Source organism: Chaetodon auriga, chromosome 24 (assembly GCF_051107435.1).
Source record: "Chaetodon auriga isolate fChaAug3 chromosome 24, fChaAug3.hap1, whole genome shotgun sequence".
NCBI lineage: Eukaryota > Metazoa > Chordata > Actinopteri > Chaetodontiformes > Chaetodontidae > Chaetodon > Chaetodon auriga.
This window is the reverse complement of record NC_135097.1, coordinates 11184064-11209622: the sequence shown is the minus strand read 5'-3', so window position 1 is coordinate 11209622 and position 25559 is coordinate 11184064. Positions and strand designations below refer to the sequence as shown.

Here is a 25559-nt window from a genome sequence, read left to right as displayed (position 1 = left end):
ACAGAAAAATGGAGCTCTCATGAACTTCATCAAATGACTTGAACTCCTTGATGAGATGTTTGTTGTGCAGTTTGGTTCACAAAGATGATACCGATGCTTATTAACTAGAGTTCTATGTTGAATGTCATATTAAACCACAACATGACTGCACTACAAATAGCGCAAATCACTTTTGAATGTAATGAAAAAGAAAATGTTTAATGTCACCTCTATAATGAATGAAATAACTAACGCCTGAATGAAAAGTTAAAAGAGAACTTCTGGCGCACCACTACAAAACCCCATATAAACTGTTCTCATCAATCATCCAATGACAGCCACCTTTATGTGTGAAATTACCCTGCTGTTCTGAATCAGTCGTGCAGCAGTGCACATGTACTGAACGGTGAACTCATTGGCCCGCTACGTGTGGAACATTGTGTTGTAATTGTGCCACCCAGCTGTCAATTTTAATCCTTCTGCGAATTGATATGATGAGGGAGGACAGATGCTTGTGCCTGTGTATGTGTGTGTAGTATATGTCCACCCTCGCATGCTGAATTGAAATCCGCCGCTTAGTTATGGCTCCCTTTTATACACCACAACGCCATCCATCTCTGTAGCTGCCTTCGTCAGGGCGGGCGGTCTTGTGTTCACACACTCGCCATCACACACAGCTTAATTACTGATAAAAGTCACTGTCACGGCTACTTAACAGCCCTGGAGAGAGCCTGCAAATGGGCCAATCAATCGATCAGGGTAATGAAAGGCTGCGAGGGAGAGCTGTCACACAGCTGCTGCAGACTCCACTCATGCCCATGTCTGATGGTTGGACTGTTACCACTGTTGTGTTAATGTGATAGTATGCAGCATTCACTCTCACTATGCAGCAGGGATGGTTCTCAGTGATGCTTTCAGAGTTTAAGTGCATGTGTAGGGGCTGGATAGTGGACTTAATGTAGGTGTTTCACACTTGGTTATACACTTATTAACACCAGATATACAATATATTAGGCAGACAGATAGCAACAAGAAGGATTAAGACTATACATCATGCTGGCGGCTCTGTGACACTGACAGCGATACCTTGAGCTAAAGGCTAATCAGCATGCTAACATGCTCACAATGAACACTGGCTGTGTCAAAAATCGCTCCCGTGTTCACTCACTCATTACTCACTGTAAATCTGCAACGATTAGTCAATTCTAAGAAAATCAATTCTCAACTTTAGATAATTGATTATTTGTTTCAGTGCAGATTTGCTGCTTTTCTTTGTCATGGAAAATAGGTTGTGATTTTGGACACAGTCATTGCTAATATGTTGACATGGAGAATGTTTTACCACGTTCACAGTCTTAGTGTGTTGGCGTGCAAACATTCGCAGTTTACCATTAAACACAATCTTTGGTTTTGCAGGTATTTGGCCAGAAACCAAAGTACTGAAAAGTAAAAACTTTGACCTGATGATGGCGCTATATGAAAAGTTAAGGGATCACCAGAGTTATTAAAGTCCTCCAGATGGGGACATGTCTGTACCTAACTTCATTGCAATGCATCAAATTGTTAGAGACATTTCGCTGGATTAGTGGAGATTTTGATCAGCTGGTGGCTTCCTGGTGAGAAGTCGTAATCATTAGGATTCATTCTCTGGGCACCGTGAGTGTCTGCTGAATGATTGCTGTTGAGATATTTCACTCTGAACCAAAGTGGTGGACTGACATTGCTATTCCTAGAGCCACGTTGCTCACATGGCTGTCCTCTCCTTGGTTAAATTTCATGTGCACAATTGCTTTGACTTCTAAGGCTCCCCTGAATAAACGGATGACACCCAAAAGCTCCTTATATCGATTACATTTAGCACAAAAATGTGATATTAAATGTCATTTTTACTTGTTGCACCGGTGGAGAGAGTTGGACACATGCAGAGTAGCTGTATTTAATATAATCCTGATGCATTTATTTTGCTCATATTTCCCCAGATAAAGTTGCTAAATTTCTATTCATCTTTAAAACTCCTATACCTGCCAAGACGGTTTCTTGAGACCTCTTTTCCCTGCCCCCTCATTGTAACCGATAACTTTTGGAAGTGTCTCTTGGTGGGAAACTAAATGATGGATTCAGTTAATCTGCTTTTGAGCCTACGGTTAGTAAGACTGAGGAGGAGAAGATGGATTGTTTCGGGAAACCTACTCTGTCTCACTCTGTGAAAACGTGATCTGGTCATGATCGTCCACCCTCGCTTGCTTGAGTTTCACACTCTTACATAACCTTCCCGGCTGCGTTACATGCTGGAATCAGCTATAACGACGGGCCAAGGCCATCCATCATGAGCAGAGGCAGTGGACAGAGAAACAAGTGTCTTTTTTGTCTTTAAGTGGGTGTGATGGAAGATGAAAACTGGGTGGGTGTCTTAAAGCGCAGCTATTATGTCAACGCTGAGTCCAGCTGAGCTCTCTCAGCTGCTTCTTTTTCTTTCAGTCATTGGACAAGAGAGAGCTTGGCCCAATGATGCTGGACCACAGGGGAATATTGAGAAGAATTTGATGATTCAGAACCAAAATCCATGTCAGTGCTTTTCAGTTCTTTTATATAATCACAGAGCTACTACATGTTCTGCGTCTGCACCACCGTGTTGACTTTAAGAATGTTTTTGGCTCTCTGTTTCAAAGAAATGAACATGAGCATCAGTTCAACATTTAATTATGTCTGTGCATTGTGCAGAAACGCGCTGCAGGAAGAACTGGCATGTTTCAGGAAGTGACATGTGATGTGTCCGGATCTTGTGTTTCCTCCCTGCTCCGTCATTCTGCCCTCATGACCATCACTGTGGGAACCTGTGTGGGTCTGTCAGTGTTTTTCTGCTGCTGTTACTGTACATACTGTATGACTCAAAGGGTTAGGAGTGTCAGTCCGTCCTCTCTCTCTTCTCATTGTGCTTGCTTTGACACATCCAGTAGTTATTTCTTAGTCCAATAGTCTTATTTTAAAGCTGCATGAATTACTTTTTGTCCAAAAAATCCTTTTTTTAATCATTTTGTTGCATTAAAATCACATTTATTTCCAAGCATAAGCATTAATTGATATATACTGTATGCTACACATAAAAATTAAAGCACCATTATGGTATGTTAAAATGTTAAATTACAAAATTGGAACACTTAAAGTAGCCAGCAATTAAATAAACATTTTCACCACATTTATTATATAGGTTGACTGTGAAACAGTACATGCTGCTCTCCAGGTTCCTAAGGAGGCCTCCAGCCGCTAAATCAGACTGACATTTTCTGCACAGCTGCTTTGCTTGTGTGTTTTCTTTCACCAGCTCAAAAGGAGCCAAACAGGATCTTTGTAGTCTGCTTATTTTCTGTATCAAATCAACACCTTCACTGTGCTGCTCCAACTCTGGGGAATGATCCCATTCACTTTCCAGTCAAGCATTTCAGTGAGACCACTGAGGGGGAATCATGCAGAATCGTCAGCACAGGGGCTGTGGTATACAGTATGTATTGTATTAAGAAAAAAAAACACTTTTTATTTTGCGGTCTTACAGTACGTTCCAGTGCTGGCATTGTCACAACCCTCCATGCTGCTCTTTGAGCTGTCAGAACTCTTTTGAGGGCCTCATTAAAAACCCCCACATTAAATATAATAGCAGTCGTTACCTGAGCAGGGAAACCACACCATGTCTGCTGCAGAGATTAATGTTAGCGGTGAAGCTATTTTTGCATTGAGATGTCTTCCTGCTGGCTAATGGGATACATGGCTTCGGCACTGGATTTCATAGCTCCATCTGTTTATATTGTAAGTCAGGAGAAGACGGCATTGAGGTGTCCCACCACAGAATTAGCTCCCCACTAAAATAGAAACCCCATGATGAGCCCTTGTGGCCCCACACATGGTCAGCAGGTGGACTAACCTGTCTACTTAGCAGGAAATACGCTACATGCTAATGTTGCACACTTGGACTGGTCAAGCGCTCAAGTTGCAGTCATCTCGTGGTCAGCTCGGGAGCGAAGAATCGTGATTTATTGTAAGGGCACAGCCGGTGTGAGCATTACAGTATTTGGTCTCTGTTTGTGTTGCAGGCTGATATTCTGCGGTCAGGAAAGGATCCTCACAAAGCCAATGCATAGCTGAAGAAAAATGGCTGGTGACAACTGTGGTATAAAATGATCGATGATGACCTCTTTAGATGAGTTACCCTGTTTCCTTGTACAGAAAAACCACGAGACACAGTCAGTGGACTCAACCTCTAAAAATCTATTTCTTCCTTCTTGTTAACTGAATATACACAATAAACCCGCCTCAGTCAATTGAATCCAGAATCTAAAACATCACCAAATGAACAGTTAAAACATATAAGGATAAACACTTTTTTGCTTTCTTGTCAAGAGTTAGATGAGTTGGTAGATACCACTCTCGTGTCTGTGCAAGCTAGGAGGCGGTTAGCTGAGCACAAATACTTGACAACCACAAATGGGCATTTTTACTTTCCTGCGTGTGTACAGGTTAAACAAACGAGATAAAACATGTTGACTAGTCAGCTTTAGCGATGTTGGTGCAGTCGACAGATGTCTGTACCAACACAGATTGGACGCTGCAGTGTTGAGGTGAAGTTGTTGATTCCACTGTCATGACTTTTAACAAGCAGAGGTAAACCCCTCACATCCAGTTGTGCGTGCTTATGTCTGTTGTTTAAACAGTGCTGCACAGACTGTTGAGTGTCTGGAGTGCAGTGAAGAAACCAGGCCAAGTCCTCCCCGGTCAAAGTTTTGTATTAATTGAGCTTCATCAGCATCAACACTTATCCTCCCTGTCTCAGTGTTCTAAGACGTCTGCATTAGCCACGGCCCAATAGAATTGTTCTTTATCACACTATCTTCCTGACGTGATGTTATACATTAGCTCTATGTCAGAGTTTTGTTTCTGGGTACCTTCATTCATGTATTGGCTCCATTTTGGTCTACACCAACTTCAACTGCACTTGAAAATGAGGTTGAAATTTAAAAGTGAAAGAAATTGACTCTGAAAAGAATGATACTAATCATAGTATAGAATTATTATTAATAATTCTTATTTTCAGGTGTTTATAAACTATTGAGAACTTAATTATGAATATTTCCATTTCTGCCACATTCTGCCAATAAACCGCCCTAAATCTGACACTCTGATCCTTTAAACTGAAATGATGGACGTGGTAAACGTTATTCCTGCTAAACATTAGGGTGACAGCTTTGTAATTGTGAGCATGTTAGCATGTTGACATGAGCATTTGTCTCAAATTTTATGATCAGTGCCGTGTTTAACCATAAATAAATATAACTAAAATATCCCGTCATTTGAAGCTACCCTGTCTTCCATCTGCTTTACCTTTTTAACTGATCTGTACCTGTATTTTGCTCTGCACCAGCATCCTGTTTCAGCAGAAAATACACGATATTAAACAAGTAATGTACTGCCTCATGAAGACTTTAAAGGCAAAGAAGTGCTCATGCATCATTAGGAAGGTGCCACGCATCGTTATGAGACATTAAAACATGGGAGTAACAGAGCGTGAACGCAAAGGGATGAAATGACAGCGCCAGGAACATTTTTCATCTATCAAAGGTAGATTCCCCCTGCTACCCCCCCCGCCCAAGCCCTCATTCCTTGTGGAGATCTCTTTGCCACCCTCCTTCTCGGACAGGCTGCATTTAGGAGACAGATACAGTATATGTAAACCCAGTTGAGAGAACTTCAGCAGAGGCATTGTGTGGAAGGTACATCTTCAAAGGCAGTCTGAGGAAGAACATTAAGATAACCAAACAATCCATCAGGAATCAGAGAATGTGATGAAAGTGGCGTTTCAGTTTTATTTAGTTTCCCAGAGAGCTTAGTCATGAGCTATTGCATGGCAGGTATGCTGTGTGGATGCCTGAAGTGAAAATTGTAACCATCAGTGTTTTCTTCCTCTTTCACGCCGAAGGGTGTCTTATTGCCTGAGGCAAGCCAGGACTCTGTCATGGCCTTTATGACTCAACCTTTATCAGCGGCGAAATCCTGAAGTAGCTGCGTACTTTGCTCTGTGATGAGAAAATATGAAACTAAGTGCATCGTAATCCCACGGTTCCTTCATGGCAAGCGGAAAAAATTCTCAAACGGATCGATGTGTGGGGGCCGAGGACATAATGGAGAAAGGACTGGGATGAGAAAACGGGCGCCCTTTTATGAAAGCTTATGAAAGATGAGCAGAGAAGGATAGGAAACTAAGGCCGCAATGTTTCCTCCTTCAAAATGTGTTAAGTGAAAGCTCACATGAATCCCCTTGAAAGTGGATTAGCAAAAATATCTTTTCCTCTTAGGTTTCATTCAGACAGGAGCCAGTCTTGAAAAAGGGGTGTCCTTATCTAAACACTGGACGGAATCTTATTAATCAAAGGCAGCAGTGCGTGAAACATAAGTCTAGGTTTTGGCCTAGTGCAGCATGGCAAAAGTCACTCGCTTTTCACAGTTTCCACCCAAACAGTGGAAGCTGGCACCACGTTATAGGAAAGCTCAATTATAATATCAGGTTGGTGTTATTACTGTTGATTATGTGCTTTTGAAGACCCGACTTGCCCCTGAGTTCACTTCCTCTCCCCTTCCCTGGTTGAGACGTGCTCTTTGAAATCTAACTCGCCTTGGAGGTTAATGAATCACCGGCCTGGTTCCCTGTTTTACTTTCACCCTTACCCTTTGTCACATTGACGCACACACAGTCACGCGCACTTGATTGGAGCCTCACATGTGTAGTTTCGGGGATGGGGATGCCTGTTGGAGTTGGTTCTTTCAATTACGCGCGACCCAACAAACCAGACCTGTGTGTTTTTTTAACCTCTGTCATGTTCATTTCAAATAAACTCAAACATTTCCTGAGTTAGCGCATGCTTCTACAGAATGTAACACACTCATTAAACCCCATCCAGGAAAGAGACGCCATGTCGTGATGTGAGGTGCGCTCCCACCACCAGCCTTGAGTTCACAGGATTTCAAATAGCCTGACAACAAACACGTCTCCTAAAAATGATTCATATCATGCAGCTTTGTTTTTATAGGAAACACAGCGCCATCCAGATTGAGGCTTTTGTAATCAACAGCGATGTTTGAATGTATCTCTTTCATACACATTTGCTCCTGGCAAATGAAGTGTGATTTATGCTTTAGTTACGATGTTGAGGCAACTTAAGCACTTGTTTAAACCTGCATTCACCGATGTGCTTTTTGCCACTTTGGCACCAAGCTGTAAACTCAACATTGACATATCATTAACTTACAAAGTTGTTCTGGCTATTATGATAGCAAACAGTTTCCCAGCTACACTATGCTGGGTAGTTTGCATGCAGCAGGTTTATCACTCATTCACTGAAAACAGCTGCCTGCTGCGACTGGAAACAAGGTTTTATGAGAGTGATAAAAGTCATGCAAAACATTAAAGTTGCCATAAAGCTAAAACATTTAGCTAAACAATACTAAAAGCACTTGTCACAAGTGACACTTTTCACATTATACTTAATATCATTTATTGTTAACATAATAAGACAAAGGCGCCAGATTTATTTCAGAAGTGGTGGGGGGCCAAAAAGTCTGGGGCTTGTTTTCGGCACTCAAGTGACTCATTCTGCTTCAACGACTGGCAAAGTTGGCTCATCGTTGACTGAGACTGTTCAACACAGTGAAAGACGCATTGCAATTAACTGAAAGCCCCCCTTAGCTGAACCTCCCTCTTTTACTTTGGTTTCCCATCTATACAACAGGCCCACTGGTAGCTAGAGCACAGAGCAATGTAACACACAGCAGTTCTTGGTTGCAGTGTGCACAATATGCATTTAGAGCTCAGCCCCAGCTCTACTTGTGGACACAGCATGCTAGCACCAGCATGCTAACTTGAGGACACATGACACAGGATACATCGACTCTTTCTGCATTTTACCAGAACCCATTATATTTCTATGTACCCCATCCTTGCATTTTCTCTGCTGTGCAGGAATGTCACAACTAAATTGAATTAAATTTGTTGTCAGTGAATGCAATCTAGCAAATTTGTACTATATGCCTGTACTTCATAGGATTTACAAACAAGGGATGTTTGTCAGTGTCATCCACCCCCTTTCTTTACATGACAGTGTAACCCAGGACATGGACCTTCTTTAAAATATTCAGTCCTCTGACAGATCCTAATGGTTTCATCTAGTGGGGGTATGCAGGATGCTTGACATTGGCACTGGACAGCCAGCTTGTTTGCTTAGGGAAACGAGTTTGATAGATCCCCCTTTTAAGACTCCAGTGAGGGAGAGTTTAGATGTCATGCACCATTAGCCTGTGGCTCAGTGTGGTTCCAGCATATTGCACGTCTCATAAGGAGAATGGATGCAAACTTCAAAATGACAAGGAAATGGCTGTCAGATTTGTCTGGTGTTAAGACACTAAAAGTGTGTGAGAAAATAATTTCTGTGGACGGGGGAAAAAAATCTCTTGAGAAAGACGCAATCGGTATGTTCATCTCAGCCGGGCCTCCATTTAGCCTTGAGCAAGGACATCTGGTCACCTAAGTGGTTCCCAGTACATCTGAGCTGACACACACACACCAGCAGAGCTTCTCTTAATATTCATATGCTCGACTTATGTTTGCTTTACCCCTGGCTTGTAGTTGTGCAACAGTTTAATTTTCAGCATCAGTGGCAGAGAGGACCCACTTGAATGCAACGATACTCATGTCAGCAGAGATCCCATGTTGGATTCAGGCATCCAGTACAGGCCTGTAATTTGATTTCCTATCAGTTATTTGGTTTCACATTCTAAACTATATACTCTGGGGTATGTAGTGTAGAAGACTTTAAACTGTTGAGTCAGTCTGAGGAAAAAAAACTTTCCAACAATTTAATTTAAATTTTACCAGTTTCTCACAGGTATAAGATGAGTTCACACAGCCACTTTGCAGGTGGCTGATTATAGTGAAAAATACAAAAATTTGATCTTTCATTCATCTCTAAAGAAGCAGATAAGCCAAAATGTTATGCTGTGGCCCAACAGCTGCCACATGTGCAGATCCATACCCAACAAAAATGTGCTTGTACATAATGATCTTGGTCAACCGAGGAAGCTTTTGCCCACATTTTACTGCACTGACTTATGTGTTGTTACAGATGCCTCCACAGTCTAAGTGACTGCAGTTAAGCAGTGCTGAGTGTGGGGCTTTAGACCAGATTTGATTTGTCTTATTTAAGAGTCCACTCTGTAGCTCGTTCCCACACAAAGCTGGTGTAAGTTTTGCTGCAGTTGCTTAGCAGCACTTTCTTTTTTTCGCCCCACAACTTAAAACCTGCAACCCCCTACAATGCGAACAACCTCAAGTACCCCAAACCCACATCCCCCTGCTCTGCTCCGTTCTGCCGTGGCACAGGCCCGGGAGGCAAGCAGTTGACCCGAGCCATTACACGGTGTTTATGACCCACGGAGAGCAGCTGAGGGCCCCCGCTCTGTGAATTTGTGCATCTTCGAGAATGCGGGCCCTGCTGTGCTGCTAATGGGCCCTATCCAAGATGCCCCTCACCGCTCCCCCGCTTGTCTCCCTGAAGAAGTGGGTTACTACCTCTTTGGATATCAGATCTCTTCTGCTGTGAATTCCTCCAGAGATTCCTCTCATCAAGAGGGATGTGTGGTTGAGAGCACAAACCAAAAGAAAAAAAAAATGTAATGATTGATATGAATAATTTCAGACAGACAGTCTCACTATAATTCACCTACATGTCCCACTGTCACCATTGCTCCAGAGTAGAGTGGTGGAACAGCATGGTCTGGTCATGTGAATAACAAGCACTTGTTGCATCACTGGGCTCATGTTAAGTGTAAAACATGGTTTGTTGTTGTATGTTTGAAACACTTCCCTTCCCATATAATCATCCAATTTGCCACTTCAGCTCTGTGTAATTATTCCTAATTCAATCACAGAGCATTGTAATTCCCAGATTTATGACATTTTTACATATTTTCCAACATTTTTGAAGGTATGGGAAAAGTAGAAATTGTCTGGCTAGCAGTGTAATTCATTCAGGTGCTCGTCAAATACTTGCAAGATGCTGAAATACATGTAAAACAAACATGCATTAAGTAAAAAAAAAAAGCAACATCTTTGAAGGTCTCTTTAAAGGTATGCCCATGATCCACAATATGTCTATGAATTAAAAAAAATCTAATGGTTCAAACCCAGATTGATATAACATGATTTCAAACATGGCTCCATGCCTTTTCTTGCTTCCTTGAGATGAACTGCATTATCCAAGTGTGAATGCGCCCCGTTAAAGTACAGTGTTTGTCCAATGGCAACGCTTTGACTTGCAGGACACCCCTGATAGGATCTCTGTTTTTCAGGTTGCAGTGTGGGCCAACGATGGGGACGCAGTGTTCATCAGGGAGTTCACTCTGATTCGACGAGACCACCTTCCAGAAGAGCCTCTCCATGATGTCGGCCAAAAACCAGAAGACCCTGTAAGTGCCTGATTGGAAAACACCGCGTTTTAATTTCAAACATAAAGCTCCAATTTTTTTTATCTCTTTACAATTGAGAAAAGAAATAAATTGAAATGTCAGACAACACTAAATCAGCCAAATAAATCTGTTGCAGTGTGTTGATGTAACACACCACACCACAGGAGTGAAAAATCAGCTATTTTCCACCTCAGTAATGAATCCACTTGAATGATGATCATGGGACAATGGGAGTGGAGGGTGGCCTGACCTGGATTGATGTGAAACAGGGCAGTGCATGCAAACACACACACTTCACGCTCGTTCACACACGTTCGAGGGTGGGGTGGCTTTTTTTTGCATCACATTACTCCCACTCTGTCATCACCTTTGATGAGACATGAGTCCTGGCCGTAGCAGTTTTCTTAAGCCGGTCTCTCACTCAGATGTTTTATCTAATTAAGTGGGAGGGAGGGTTGAGCTGCTGTTGTCACAGAAATCAGCGAGCGGCTCGCCTATTTCATCATTCCTTTGTGATGCGATTAGTTCTGGCGCAATTTCAGAGGCGTCTAGAAAAATTGATCAAAGTTTTTTTTTAATGGTATTATCACTAACAGGAGTGCTATCTAGAGGTGAATGCTTGTATTTGCTGTGAGGACATTATGTAATTGACCAGACTGTACTCTGTTTGTTCTGGTTTACGTGTATTTACCCACACATATGACCTCCTCCGTCAGGTGAAAGGTGAAAAGTCCTCCCGACGCAGCTTTCACAAGCCTCCATGCTTGACTAAATGACCCTTTGAACTTAACATATAGAATATTCCGCAGCCCTCTACACCCTTTGAACGCTGATCAACGCACTGACGTGTCTTTTGTAACAGATGATCTGCTTGAACTTGCCATCACACAGGATCATGATGGCTTGAACATTCACATGTGTAGGATTGACTTACAGATGAGTGGCGACCAGAGGTCATTTTCAGTTTTAAGAGGGGAGCAGAGATCATTCTGGACATGCTCTCTTTCAGAGATGTAATATTCATGTTAACTGTGCCCGACCCAGTATCTTAAAGTGACCTGTATTTGACAGTATTTTGGTCTATCTTTACTTTTTACATGCTCTTCTATATCCCAACGGCAGACTTAATGGAAACCCCATTTAAAAATCTCTGTTCAAAGTTAAGAATGTAAAGGCAGTGGTACATGCTCACACTGCTGTAGTTGGAAACCACAAACGTCTATCTTTGCAGCATTTAGATTTCATGTTGTAGCCAAGCAGCAGTGTGATTTATAATGCGCTGACCTCAAGCAAATTTTTTGAATTTGTAACAGCGAGTGATTTTCAAACCAAACATCACACAAACTGCATTTATATATCCAGTCCACCATATGACATTCAAGACATCCAAGTATCAGTTGCTCTTCAACACACAGGCGCAAATAAGGTGCCTTGGTACTAATCGAACTTCTCATTCCCCTTTACTCTAAATGAAATGAACAGTTCAAATTTGATTTGCTTTCTGCCGAAGAGATGGAGAAAGAGAGCGATACCTCTGTCATGGTTATATGCCAAATATGAAGCCAGTGCCAGAAGACAGTTAGCTTAACTTAACATAAAGAGTGGAAGCAGATAAAATCTGTCAAAAGCACATATTGACACAATATGTTAATTTTTTTAAATTGTTGTTTTTAAAAATCAGTTTTGTACAGATTAATCAAATGCGATATAACATGTTGATTAGTAAACTTTAGGTAGACAGATTTTGTTACCTTCCTTCTGCTAAGGTAGGCTAACTGACTACTGGTTGTAGCCTTATATTAAATATGATTATGCAATGGAATAGTTCTCATATAGCTCTCTGTCAGGAGGTGAATAAGCATATTTTCAAAAATATTGAGCTCCTCTTTGAATTACTGAGCTTCAGAGGAGGTTTGAATTTTGGGGAGAGCCAGGCTGGCTATTTGAACCTGCTTCCAGTGCTAAACTAAGATAAGAAAGGTTCACTTTGACCTTTAACCCTGTTACCATGACAATACAGAAAATTATTTTTATGGATTCAGGGTCAGAAACTGAATGTAACCAGTACGAGGTTTATTTCACATACATGTGAACGGCAGGACAGGTTAAAAAGTGGTGTCTTGAATGGAAAGGCCATCCTTTGCTACATGTACGATGCTAACATGTCTTCACGTCTTCAGATGGGGAGCCTGCAGACTCCCAGGAGCCACACTTGTGATTCCTTTCAGCACTTGGTCGATTTCGCTCTCTGTGCGCCTGTAGTGCTGTTCTATGTTGGATCTTGGTTCAATATTAAGCTTGATTCCAAGCCAAGACAAACGCAGCTTAATTAGCAAGCAACCCAGGAGGCGGATCTCAGACTCCAAAGTGTATTCCCTTTCTCTTGTTTAACTTTCATGAGTATGTGCCAGGGTCGGGTGGTGGGCAATAAGACTGACCTCCCCAGCACCCTTTACCCTATCCCTCAAGGGGACCACAGATGAATTGTTCTCTCTGAAGGAAAGTGTTTTTCCTGGCAGCCTTAGCAAGAGCTACTTCGACAGAATAGAGCTGTCTTAAACAGCTAAGGCCCAACATACCTTTGGAAATTAACCCATATTTATTATGTGATGGCAAACATGTACTGTAGAGCTTCAACAATGTCAGCGCTCATAAACAAATATTAAGTAAGTTTATTGGGATGAGAAGTTCCTGAATCAATGTGTGTGGGGGGTCTGATGGCTGAAATGTTGGCTGCTGAGTCTGAGAAAGTCTTTTTCCCCCTCTGTAACATGACTGAATGAGTAAGGCTGTGAAGATAAACAGAAAAGCCGGTCATAAATCTCACTCCGACTATGCCCACTCATTGTTTGGCCATGAATGAATTTTTCCAGCATTAGTTTGACGTGCTGCAGCTTTGAGAGCAGCAAGGAATTGAAAAGCTGCAAAACATGTTTTAATGGTGACAAACTCTTTGTTAGGTTTTGTTCAATTGTCACATTTATTTAGCTGCAGGGAGACAACTAATCTGTCAGTGACTCGCTGTAAAAGTGAAACTTTAAAGGTTAAAGTGGACTTTGAAACCCAATCTGTTGAGAAGTCTCTGTTCCGAAGGCGACGCGCAGGTGGCAGCTGCTACTCAACCTCGGCCTGATTGATGGAGAAAGAGAAGAGAGAAAACGAGGACATGAGAACAAGTGTTGCAAACTTCTGACAATTGTCAGAACGTGAAATCGAGAGTTGGGATAGAAGAGGAAGAAATGGCCTTTGGAAAAAAAAGAAAAGGAGATAGAAAGAGAGACACACCACAAGGTTTTCTCCTCCGCTGGCTGCAGTCTAGACGGCAAACATGATCGTCCTGTCAACAGATAACTTTAAAGTGGGTTACAGAAAGGTGATCCTTCATTTACCGGATGAGTGTGTGTGTGTGTGTGTGTGTATATACATGTCTCAGTTCAGTTTCTGCTTCCATTGTGTGATCGTGAAGTTTCCCACAAGCAGCACTGGCCTCAGTAACTGCATGTAATCTATTCCATGTATTCATTTTGCTTTAAACACACTTACGTGTTCATGGTATACATGAAACTGACTCGTCGGTCTTTTACATAAAAACACATTCCTCTCTCGACTTTGTCATGATAACAAATCGTACATAATTACACAAAGCCAAACTGTGATGTCAGATTCTGTTTAAAGCTGCATTAACTGAATGTTTGGCCACTAGGGGGCATCTGCCAAGGCCATGGTCAGACTCTTAATGAAGCTGTTATGACTCACATGTCAACAAACAGCTGCCATTTTCACATTCAATATAAAAATGTATTTGGACCCATGTTTCTTTCCACCTGAGTGCAACATTTAGTGATCTCCACTGACTCTTGAGAGAAATATCTTGCTCTTAGCAGCTGTGTTCCTCAGTTAATTGCTAACTTTATCTGCTCCTTGGTTCGGTGCAGGGCAGGTGGTGTTCAGTGGGTTTATCAGAGTTGCCTGCTGGGATCCAGGTTAATGAAAGAGGAGTTTGTGGGCCAGAAAATCAAAACAATAAGCTAAAAAAAGGTTAATAAAAACTGGTGGTTGGGAGATAAATCTCTGGATGTCATTATGAGCAAAGCCATGCACGTTTCACATATGTCATTTGATCACTTTAATGTAGAAATGACATTAAGTTAAAAAATTAGTGTTGCTTTAATGAAAAATAGTACTCATAAGTGGTTCCATTGCTCTGTAAACCACCTTATGCTACTTAGATGATTGCTGCTGTTGGTCGCATGTTGTGTTGTCCATACCAATAATGGCCGGGATATTACGGGTTGTGACAGTGTTTGGTAATGACAGTCATCAGAGCTCGGTTTTGCAGCAGTGACTTGAGGCCTGCTGTGAGGACACTTCCACCTTGCCTGTCTCCACATGTTTCATGGTTACGTCCATTTGTGCTGTTTGATTTTCTCACCTTTCCTCCCTCTCATCTTTCTGTTCCATGTTTTGTTAGACGTCTCGTCCTCTCTGCCCTCTGCCTCTCTCACTTCATCACATGCCAAGCAATCCGGGCCTTAATGTTTTTACATGCTCAATTGCACCTCAGGCAGTAACAGTCAGGGGCATTTTTTTCCCTTTTTTTAAAAAAAAAAAACCTTCAGGGTGAATAAATGCAGAGACGGTTCTGCCTTTTGGCAGGGTGTCAGGGTTTGGAGTAATTGAGGTTGGGCGAGTGGGGCCAAGGGCCAGTCGGGGTGGCAAGCAGGGGGAGCGCTCAGTGGCCGAGGCAGCGGCGGCTCGTTGAGCGAGGGGCCCATCGCTCAGCTGCACGCTGCCTTGGCAGCTGTGTTTTCCATGCAGCGCCAGGTGGAAAGGGCAACAGTCTTGCACAATTAAACACTTCATTTGTCTTCATTAAAAGGATGGGCATGTTAGTTTTGGCCGGCAGAGAGGATGTTTAGGCTCAAGTTTTTTCTTCTATGGGCTGTGCCCCCTGGTGTTAACACCACTTCAAGTTAAAGCTTTAGGGGATTTCAGAGCTTTTAATGGCACGAAGTTGGCTTACTTTTAACCAGTATATATAAACTTTATAGCCTTAAAGGTATCCTGTGGAATTTTTGACCACTAGTAGTGCTGTCGAGCAAAGTCTAAAGAGTAGGTCCCAGTTCTGTTAGTAGGTCATGCACTTGCACAAGGATGCACATGCACGCACATACAGTCCTGCCCATAGTATTCCACAGATTTAAAGTTTGTTGGTTTAACATGGTCAGAAGTATAGCAATGGGCCAACAAAGGCAAGGCAGACGACGACGGCTAACATGGGTAGTTTATGGACCGCTAGCAAGGAAAGGACATGGATGTGAACCATGTGGGTTTCGAACTCTTCCAAAATAATTAGGTGTGAAAATGATTTATGAGGAAGGAAATGCAATCAATACATTTATGAGCCTCAAGACCAACAAAAAAACAAAACAAAACAGAGTACACTTAAAAGAATAGCTCGACATTTTGGAACACACACCAAGATTGAGATGAGAAGATTGATGTCAATCCATTGGCTGGGACCAGTAGCCAGGCAACCAGTGCAGACTCCAGGAAGTTCCTGCTCCAGGCCAAGAAATAGTCTGGCACATAACACTGTGTAAAAAGGAGAACCATCCTTTTTATGCTTCGGTTTTTGTATGTGTAATGTGTTAATTTGTGAGCTCCGGAGGTGCTGGTTTGGTGAATTTTGTTCCGAGCCAGGTTAGTGCTTTCAAGAAAACAAGAAGACGAATAAGCATATTACCCAAAATGTCAAAAACTTCCACTTCAACTTGTTCCTCTCCTTTGTGTCACCATTCTCCCTTTTGAATGTCAGTGCTCAGATACTAAGAATTTGGCAAGTGAAAAACATTGTGCAGAAATGACTAGGGTGGTCTTTTTATTGGCTTAATCTCATCAATACATTCCATGCAGGAACACTAAAGACATACTGGAGCAGAGGAGCATTCACTGACATGCTGTCCTTTGCATTTTCACACAGTTCCCACTCTTCTCTGCCCACCGTTAATAAAAAGCACGACATGTCTCATCCCAAACTTGTGAATTCATTGTTTTTGCTCATAGTTATTGACTGTCAGACTTGTTTTCTTTAGAGAAATCTGTCCACGTTGCACGCTGTTTACTCAGTTGTTTATTAGAAACACTGTCTCCATGTGAAGCTGCTCGTGCCGTGGTTGGATTGAAAAACCTCGGCTCCAAACAGCAACTTAATAACTGCTTTTGTGAAGCCAGTTAGCCGTGAATGCCAGTGTTTGTTTTTGCATAGCCAGCTATCTGAAAGATACCTTGACTCTGCTGAAATTTGTTCGCGAGACAGTCCAGGACAACACTTCTTTGGCGCTAAGAACTATGTCCAATGTGCTTTTAAAACAAGAAAAAGAAAGGACTGAACAGGCGAGCAGTGAATTAGGAGACATTTGCCTTCCTGACTTGTGCGCTTTGGCTGGCTGACTGGTGTTTGGCACATGTGAGCACTGTTTGGAGGCTTGGTCCCAGCGCTCTTGAAGAAAGTGCTGAGTGCTGGTGAATGTGGTGTAAAGCCACGTGGCTTTGGACTGGGGATCTTTCTCTCACCCCGGTGTTTGTTCCATCAACATATGTGTTCAGTAAAGCCTTGGCCCTCACAGTGCCACATCGAATATCTCCCCCCTGCTTGATGTGGTCTCACACCAATCCACTGTGGGTGCTGGAGTAGTGTTGCTGAGGTAATACCACCAGGGACAAGACTTCACCACAGCACCCACATAACAAATGTGGGTGTGTGTGAATACAAGCTGCCAGTAGTGTGTCTGTTGCTGGCTACCGTTGCACGAACACTCCCATCTGCAGAGACTCTTACCCTCATATAATATATATCCCTCAGTTGTTTGTATTTGCATGCTGACATGTGCTGCGTTGTGCAATATGGGAATCCATGTGTATATGATTTCTGCTCCTTTAACAGTCAACACTATCACATGTCACCTTGCACATCTACAACATCCAAAACTATGCCTTTGATTAATGGGTAAATCCCTGCACCCCCCCCCCCTTCCCGTCATCGTCCTCACATGCTTCTCTCCTCACCCGCTGCTCCTCCTCGGCGTGTGAAGGCACGCACACATTTTCTGGGCGAGTGATTGATTTCTAATTGTTTACACTTCTGGTCGCACTCCCTGTTGCAGATGTTTGTATTCTGCATTCACACAGGCATGCGCAGGCACAAACAAAGACACACTTGTACAATGGGGATGTGTTGATGCCAAAAGGTTTCATCCAGGAATTTTTGGATGTCTGGGTTTTGGCACTGCATGTACTAATTGCCTCCAAGTTGTGGCGATTGTTACCGTTAAGCCTCTTATTTTATTTGATTTTGTTGGTTCTGCACATGGGCAGGTGGGCAAGATCGTTCAAAGCCTTTGCCATGAATGTGGTTTCATACTGGTTGAATAAGAGGGTAATAAGAGAAAAATAAATATTGCAGCCAAACAATAACATTTCAACCTAACAAGTTCTTGCTCTGCATGCTCCCCCACCCAAATTCTTGGATTTTACAGCTGCTTCTAAAAGTCAACAGAGATGTTGCTTTGAAATGAAAACGAGTCTAGGACACCTTATGGTTCTTGACTTGAAATAAACCCACTATCTGAAGGGTGGCAGTTGTTAACTTAAATGACTTCAGTAGCACTCCAATGTAAGCTTCTGTACGAGGTGTTCATAGTGGGCCCTTGGCTCAGGCAACCTGCAGTATGTAGCCAATATCCAGTGTAAGCAACAATCTTATCCTGAGTTACAGCAGTAATAACCTGCTGCTGAAGGATCCCTGCCACCCATGCGTAGCAGAGTTTAGGTTAAGCAGTGAGTAAGGTGCAACCCAAAACGGACCCCTGTCTTTAATGTGGGTGCTAATGGCTCTGTGTGGTACTGGTTGGGCATGTACCGTGCAGTGCAAGAACAAACACAACATATATCCCAGTTTTCCAACCTGGAAAGCCCTTTCCTGTTTTGCTCTCTGTAGATTTGGCTTTCTGTGTCTACAGCTGAGTGGTTTACTGGAAGGAGGGGTGGCAATTTAAAGGTCAGGTGCTTTTTTCTGAGGGACATTAATGCCACCGTGGTTCAAAAAATGCCTTATTAGACCAGGGACATTTCACAACAGGGAGATTTTGTAATCAAGGGGCATCGCCCTGAGCAGCATCAGGATAAACCGATGGTGGTGATTGGGAGGTAGAGGGAGAGACAAAGGGCAGAGAGAGAATCATATTTAAAAAGACAGCAGTGAGATGATAGCCTCGTAATGAAGGTGTGTCACTGTCCTATTGGACAGATGTGACCAGCTGATGAGAACAGCTGATATTTCAATTGACAGCTGAGATGATGAGTGAGCATGTGAGAGGAGTGAATGCAGGATGGTATGAGCAATAAGCTCCAGGCCTAAACATGCAAAAGATATTTAAGTCCAACCAGTGCAAAGGTCACTGTGATACACGAAACACATTTTTGGCCTTAACTCAAGAAGTCATACACTAATTACGACAAAATTTCACACTAATGTCTCATAGGACAAAATGAAGAAGTTAAGAAGAAGGCTGTGATTCTAGTTTTGCAGCATTATAATCAACAACAGTGTCCTTCAGCTCAGTGTAAGTCATTTTGGATGACAGCAAAAGCTTTGTGTCCAAAACTGTAATTTAAACTCATAAAGCAGCAGAGCTTGTCTGTCTGTTAGTTGGATCTTACGGTCCTTTACAGGCCGGTGCTTAAGTCGACATCTCTGGTTGCGCAGGACTGACAGCGTATTGAAAGAAGGTTTTGATCTTCACAGTGAGAACATGGTGGTCTCGCTCTGGTGCATCACTGCAAACTGGTGTAAGCTTGTGTGAGCGTAAACATGAGAAAATCAAGACCATGATAGTGTATGTGTGGAGACCTACAGCAGGCCACACACACACACACACACACACACACACACGCAGTTTTTTGCTGTAAGGGAGCCCTGGGAGAGAAAGTAATCTGTTCACAAACCACAAAATTGAATAATGACCCTGACACTCTTCCAAGCTCAAAAGTGAACAGTGCTTGCAACACAAGAAGGAACACTTACACCAAATCTTTATGCAACACAGGAGTAAGCTTTTGACTTCGAATTAGCATAATTTAAGGATCTCTTTACATTGTAGGTAAAGATTCATTTGAATGTCCCATGCAGTCTCAGTGCAGTGCTCACACACACACACACACACACACATGCACATGTGCACACGCTAATCTCCTGCAGGGCATAGAGCAGAGGAGTTTGCCTGTAAATTGTGCCTTTGTCTGTAAATTGAAAGGACACACACATGCACATTTTTTTGGTGCAGCCAGTTTGACTAAACCCCTCTTATTTTGCAAACCTGGCAGGTTAGCAAAATATTAGTTGGCTTTACCACAAGAGCAGACGAAGGCCTTTGAAAGGTTTTTTAGATACTGTGCGATTTTCTGCTAATTAGCTTGAGTTTGTGTTCTTTGGTTGCAAAACTACAGCTGTGCTAACAAATCCAAAGTACACAAAGACCTCTGCCAAACTAAACGTCCAGAGGAAAGGTTAAGGTGTAATGATGACCTGTACAGTAGCACAGTTCCGAGCAGGACAGATGAATACTGCACATGATGTGTGACTGTATTCAGTGTCTCCTCATCAGAAATATGCTGGTGGTATAAGTTTTTTCCCACCAGAAACATCTTATGTAAGCAAAGATGACATGGCCTCGTGGTCTTCCACAGATCTTGCACGTTGCTCTCTCCGTTGAACAACAACTCTAGTGTGGTCGTGGCGTAATTGGTCTCACCCACGAGTACTGATGCATGAGGTTTACAAATGCTCTTTGGGCTGATTGTGAGCACGGCCCGTTCTCTGATTAGAACTTGAGTGTAGAAACCACAGAGGCCTCCGCAAACCGTGCCTTTTCTTATTCATCCAGCAACGTGCTATTAATTCCAATGATGTTTCCCAGATGCATGCACCGGACATTGAATTTGGACAAGCTGATGTTCAGTGCAGCAAAAGTAGTGTGATGTGAAGGTTTTATTTTGTTTGTTTTTTTCCCCCGATCAGCTTTATGAACCAGTAAAACTATACTAAAATATACATTCTGGAAAACAGCACAAAATTGAGATCTATTCAGAAGTCAGAGGTGGATATAAAAGTGGACTTTTTTACACAAGAAATAATAAAAGGAAACGCCCCACTCAGTTCAGTATGGAGCAGCATCTGGCGCTTTAGGGGATGTGCATCCTCCCACAACATGCATGCAAACTTCCTGGATTCCCTTTCCCCTGCTGTTTTTTTCCAGAATCCCGACAATGAATGGTCACCCAGCGGAGCATCGAAGCTTCCAGATTTATAGGCCCTTAGTGCAGGATGAAGGTCCCGCGATGAAAACATTGTCTGGAGGCCTCAGGCTGGGAGCCAGGGTGTTAGTTGACTAAAGACAACTATTCAGGTTACATTGTCCCCCGATGAAAAGTCTGCATTGTGTTGTTCTGCAATGTGTCTGTAAAGATAGTCTGTCTATGATTTATGGTATTAATCTTTGCATCACCACGGAGCCAAATGTGAATGTCTGTGGTAACAATATAAAGCCATCAATCACTTGATCACTGAAGAAATCATTAGTATTGCACCGAAAGCAGCAAAAGCTCATCTCCATTCAGTGAGAAATGAAAAAATATTGGAACAGAATTAGGAGGGAAAAAAAAAGGAAAACATCTTTTTCAGCTCATTGCAACTGACCCCTGCGATATTAAGCAGAGTTTTATTTCCTCAAAGTGAGGAATGTGGCGTATGCTGTTAGGTTATGATTTGTGGCGCCTTGGGTTTTACAGGTTGAACCGCGAGCAAATGAGCAACGTTTCTCACAATCAGTTTTTCTGAATGACCTCACTGGGATAATGATAGGGGATGAAGCGCGGCAGAGGAGCTTCTCTTCTGCTCCATCTCTCACTGGACTGCCGCAGATGATGGAGTGGGGGGTGGAGGTTGCGAGGGATGAGGGCGAGGTTTTAAGGCCTGGCGCTGTTTCGCCCCCAATTGCAAGGCGGCACGCTGCAACAGACAGCAATTAGAGGGCGCAGAGTGAAGCCCTCCTAGATGAGCTCAGGCTGCGGCTCCTGTCTGGCACGCTCAGATACACCAGCGCTCACACATGGGCCCCGCTGGCTGCTTTTCCTTTCTCATCCTGTTTGTGTACGTCCTTACATCTATGTTTGCGAGAATTTGATGACGTCAGTAAAGTATCTGCCGATGATTTAAAATGTGTACATATGTGTGATGTATGGGTATGTATATAAGGAGGGATTATTAATGCGTCTGATGCCAGAAGCTATGGGTTTATGTAAACTTCTGCCACACTTGAGAAAGCTTAGACCACCCCAAGCACTCCAGACAAGTCTCGTCAGTGTTTGTCCTTCTATTGCACCTCCCGTGGTGTGTATGTGTGTGTCCAAGGGTCTTCTACGGTGCTACATGGAATTGAAACTGACCGTTAGAGCTCAGAGAATTGCTCTCCTTTCTCTAGAGTTTTCATAGAAACCCTACTCCTGCAATTACTAATGAACATCTTATTGGCCCCTCTTGCTAAGAAATGTCTCATCTCTCTCTCTTTCCTTGGCTCTGACCTCTCTGTAAAGGTCAGAAGTCAGATTCAAGATGTGTTTGATCTCTTGCTCACTGACACTTTGGATGCTGATGAACATAATCATCATTTTCAAGTTCAAAAATGTGTCTTTACAACCTGCTGAAGAGCTTTTGAGATGAGCGCTTGTAGTTTTGTCTCTCACACACAAGATGCTGCTCTTGAGCTGCAACAGAAGATATTTCAGGTGTTGAAAAGTCCGTGATGGCTTTCTCTTTCTTTCATGACAATGCTGTCACTCAAAATTGATTCTCTGGTCTCTGAGAAAGTGTATCTACACATATTTTAGAAGATCTGTGTAGTGGAGCCTTTTCTATCTTCTTCTTCTTTCTTAGAAAACATAAGGAAGAGAATCCAGCCCCTGGAAAATAGTTTTCAATTAGGGGTCAAGATGGAAAGAAGTAAGGCTGGGCATTATTATGGCTCCTCTCCTGCTGTTCGGTTTTACTGCCTGAGCAGCCGTGCCTGTATAACACCTCACTGGTAGGGAGTTCACTACAGTAGCATATTTAGACAGCTGTAAGCCCAAAAGCCTCTGAGAAAACAGGGTAGAGGGGTTTTTATGTGGGAGCGGGATGGGATGGGGGTGCGCTGATCCATTGCAGCTCTCTTCCTGTGCGGTTACTCCTCAGTCAAGCATCCAAATGTTTCCTCTCCCTCTCCATCACCTGGGCAAGCTTTGACTTGATGCTATAACCTTAAAGGAGGACTCAGGAGGATTTGTTTTCAAGAGCGTGCACGTGGCGATTTTGTTTTGTAAACTGTGAAAGAGTAACTTGATGAGATTTCCACATTTCTACAGTGCTATAAAGGAACGCAGGCCGAGGTGTGAGTTTTGCAGTATAAACGGACTTTTCTCAAAGTGTATTTAAGGGAATGATGCATTACTTGGCATGCAAACATGTGCAGTCTATATATCACACAGTTCCTCGTCTCTTTCTCAGTCTTCTTCTCGTTCTCTGTCCCTGTAATGCTCACCCTTATGCACACAAACACATTACCCACACTACCCTCAGACTGCATAGATACAGACTTCCATGGTGAGCGGCAACCTATCATCATTGCACAAATCCTGTAACTCCATATCATAGATAATTTGACACTTCCCCATGCAATCATTACCCACAGACTTTAAGGCGAGGAAAAAGAATTTAAGATGCCGCCCTCGACCTTCATGTAGGCCACATCCTAAAACTGCTCACTGAACAGTAGTTTTACGCCTGTGTCTACTGATTTGACTGATGGTTTGTTCAGTTGGGTGCAGCAGAGGCAAGCTGTGAACACAAAATTGGCATGCTATCATGTTTTAAGTTGATGCGGTGAACTTGTTGCAAACGGTTGTCAGAGGGAAACATGTGGCTCTTTAGCTCCTATGTGTACCATGATGTTCAACAGCTATTCGCTTACTTTGTTTATTGCTGGGCAGGTAGCATACAGTGTGTTTTAAGAGCTTTTCCTGCTGAAAACAGCTGCCAGCTGCAGCCAAAAACAAGGCTATGAGAGTCGTGAGGGTGAAACAAAAGGCTGGAAAACCACGAGAATGAACTGAAAAACTGAGGGAGCTGCTGAGCTGCATGGTATTCCATTACAACAAGCGACCCCTTTCACAAGCAAGCAGTCATGCAATCTGTTGTTAATGTAACAAGATAAAAAGTCCACATCCATGCTAGTGACTCTGTGAGGCCGTACTTAAGGACAGAGATGCTAAATCCCAACTTCAGCATGCTTTAGCAAGTAGGCTAATGTTTACCATGTTCACAGTCTTACCAGTTCGGCCTGTATCTGTGATGGTGCATCTGCAATGCGTTTTTGTTCCATCCTCCCCTCGACTGCAAACCCCCCATCGAGTGTGCTTTGGAAGCAGAGTGCTTTGCCTGCCTGATTCTTGCTCAGATTTTGGTAGGCTTCGTAGAGAAATGGTTCCTTTTTTGTCTGTTTTAATTGAAGTTATTGTTTATACATGATTGATGTGATGACTGCACAGGGTGTTTTATTTTGAAAATTTGCCAGCTTCTCTTCACTGTTCCTGTGCCTGGCTTCCTGTCTGGCTCGATCTGCTCTGTGCTGATTGATGTGTCAAAATAGACTCCGTGCCCGATGGAATTGCACTCATTGACCAGAACGGCAGCGATCAGCTCCACGATCTCAAAACACAGTAGGATTCATCCTCTGGGGAACATGAATGTCTGTATAAAATTTCATGGCAATCCAATCCAAATGGTTGAGATATTTTGGCCAAGACGAAAGCGGTGGACTTCCTGACAAACTGATGATAAAATACTGATATTTAAACACCATTGACAGGTCTGATATTACACAGAGGATGTCAGTAATTTGATAAGCGTGCCATGCCGCTACTTAGAGCTAATACCTCTTCGACAGATTCATAATTTCTCCCCACAGCTCTCAGCACAGCATTCTGTTGGCACCACTGGTCCGCCTCTTCAGTTGGCTAAGATGCCTCTGCTGTTTCGCCTCTGGTTCCATACAGAGCAGTGATGTCAGCTGTTTCTTTCGCCAGTATCTTGTGGTAACACTTCTTGGACTCTTGAGTTTCTTCAGACTTGGCATTGCGCAGCTACTGCAGCCTACTGTCCTGCTTTTTTTCCATGGCGAAGAGAAGCTGTAAAGCTCCTCTTCACCGTTGGGCAGGAGTCTGAGGGGAAATTTGGAGGGAAGGATGGGTATTTTTTTGGAATCGTGTTTATCTTGAGGCTTTGGTGAAAAACCATAATATGTGTCCCGTGGGCCATATTTCCTTGTTGACCTACGAGTGAGCGCTCTGTATTTGATATGCCAGTGGTTTTGGGGAAAAAACGTGCAGGATGGCGGGCGTGTGAGTGCGCCTTTTCCATATAGATCTGCGATCTGCTCAATGGGTTTCGACAGGCCGAGCTGAAACGTTATCCAGTAAGTTTTATACAAGAGGAATGGAAAGAGAAAAGACGACTTGATGGAGTGACAGTCTGAAAAGGAGTGAGGCTTAAAGAGAGAAAATGCAGATGAAATGGAAGTGTCTACGGCTCAAATGAGTCACTGCACGTGCTCTTTTTCCACTCTGCCTTCGCCGCTCTTGTTCAGGGTGTCTCTCACTGTCTCTCATTCACTTCCTTGTCTTTTCCTGTTCATGCTGTGGTAATAAAGAGCCCTAAAGTCAGCCAAATGAAATGACGATCTGTTTATGACATTTTCATCAAACTTCACACATTCTGATGGATAAATGTCATCATCCCTCCCTCTGCCTCCCGTTTCGCAGTTTGGTTGCATCTTCTAAGCGTCTCTCAGCTGATTACAGAAGCATATGGGTGAGGAATGCTTGATTGCAGAGCAGCACTGTGGCAGGCTGATGGATTGTTTCCTCTCTCTGAATGTGGGTGCTGCAGGACAAAGCCCAGTTGATGTGTTGAAGTGTGGCTGCTT

At 43.0% G+C, this 25559-nt stretch overlaps 1 protein-coding gene across 1 annotated transcript in view; it reads left to right on the top strand.

The window, feature by feature from the left end:
• The window catches only part of LOC143317321 (ADAMTS-like protein 1), a 75147-nt gene that overhangs the window by 21531 nt on the left and 28057 nt on the right, over nt 1-25559 (top strand). The window contains exon 2 of the mRNA XM_076725422.1: nt 10366-10482. Coding sequence (XP_076581537.1) covers nt 10366-10482 — 117 coding nt within the window. The remainder of the gene's footprint in view (nt 1-10365; nt 10483-25559) is intronic.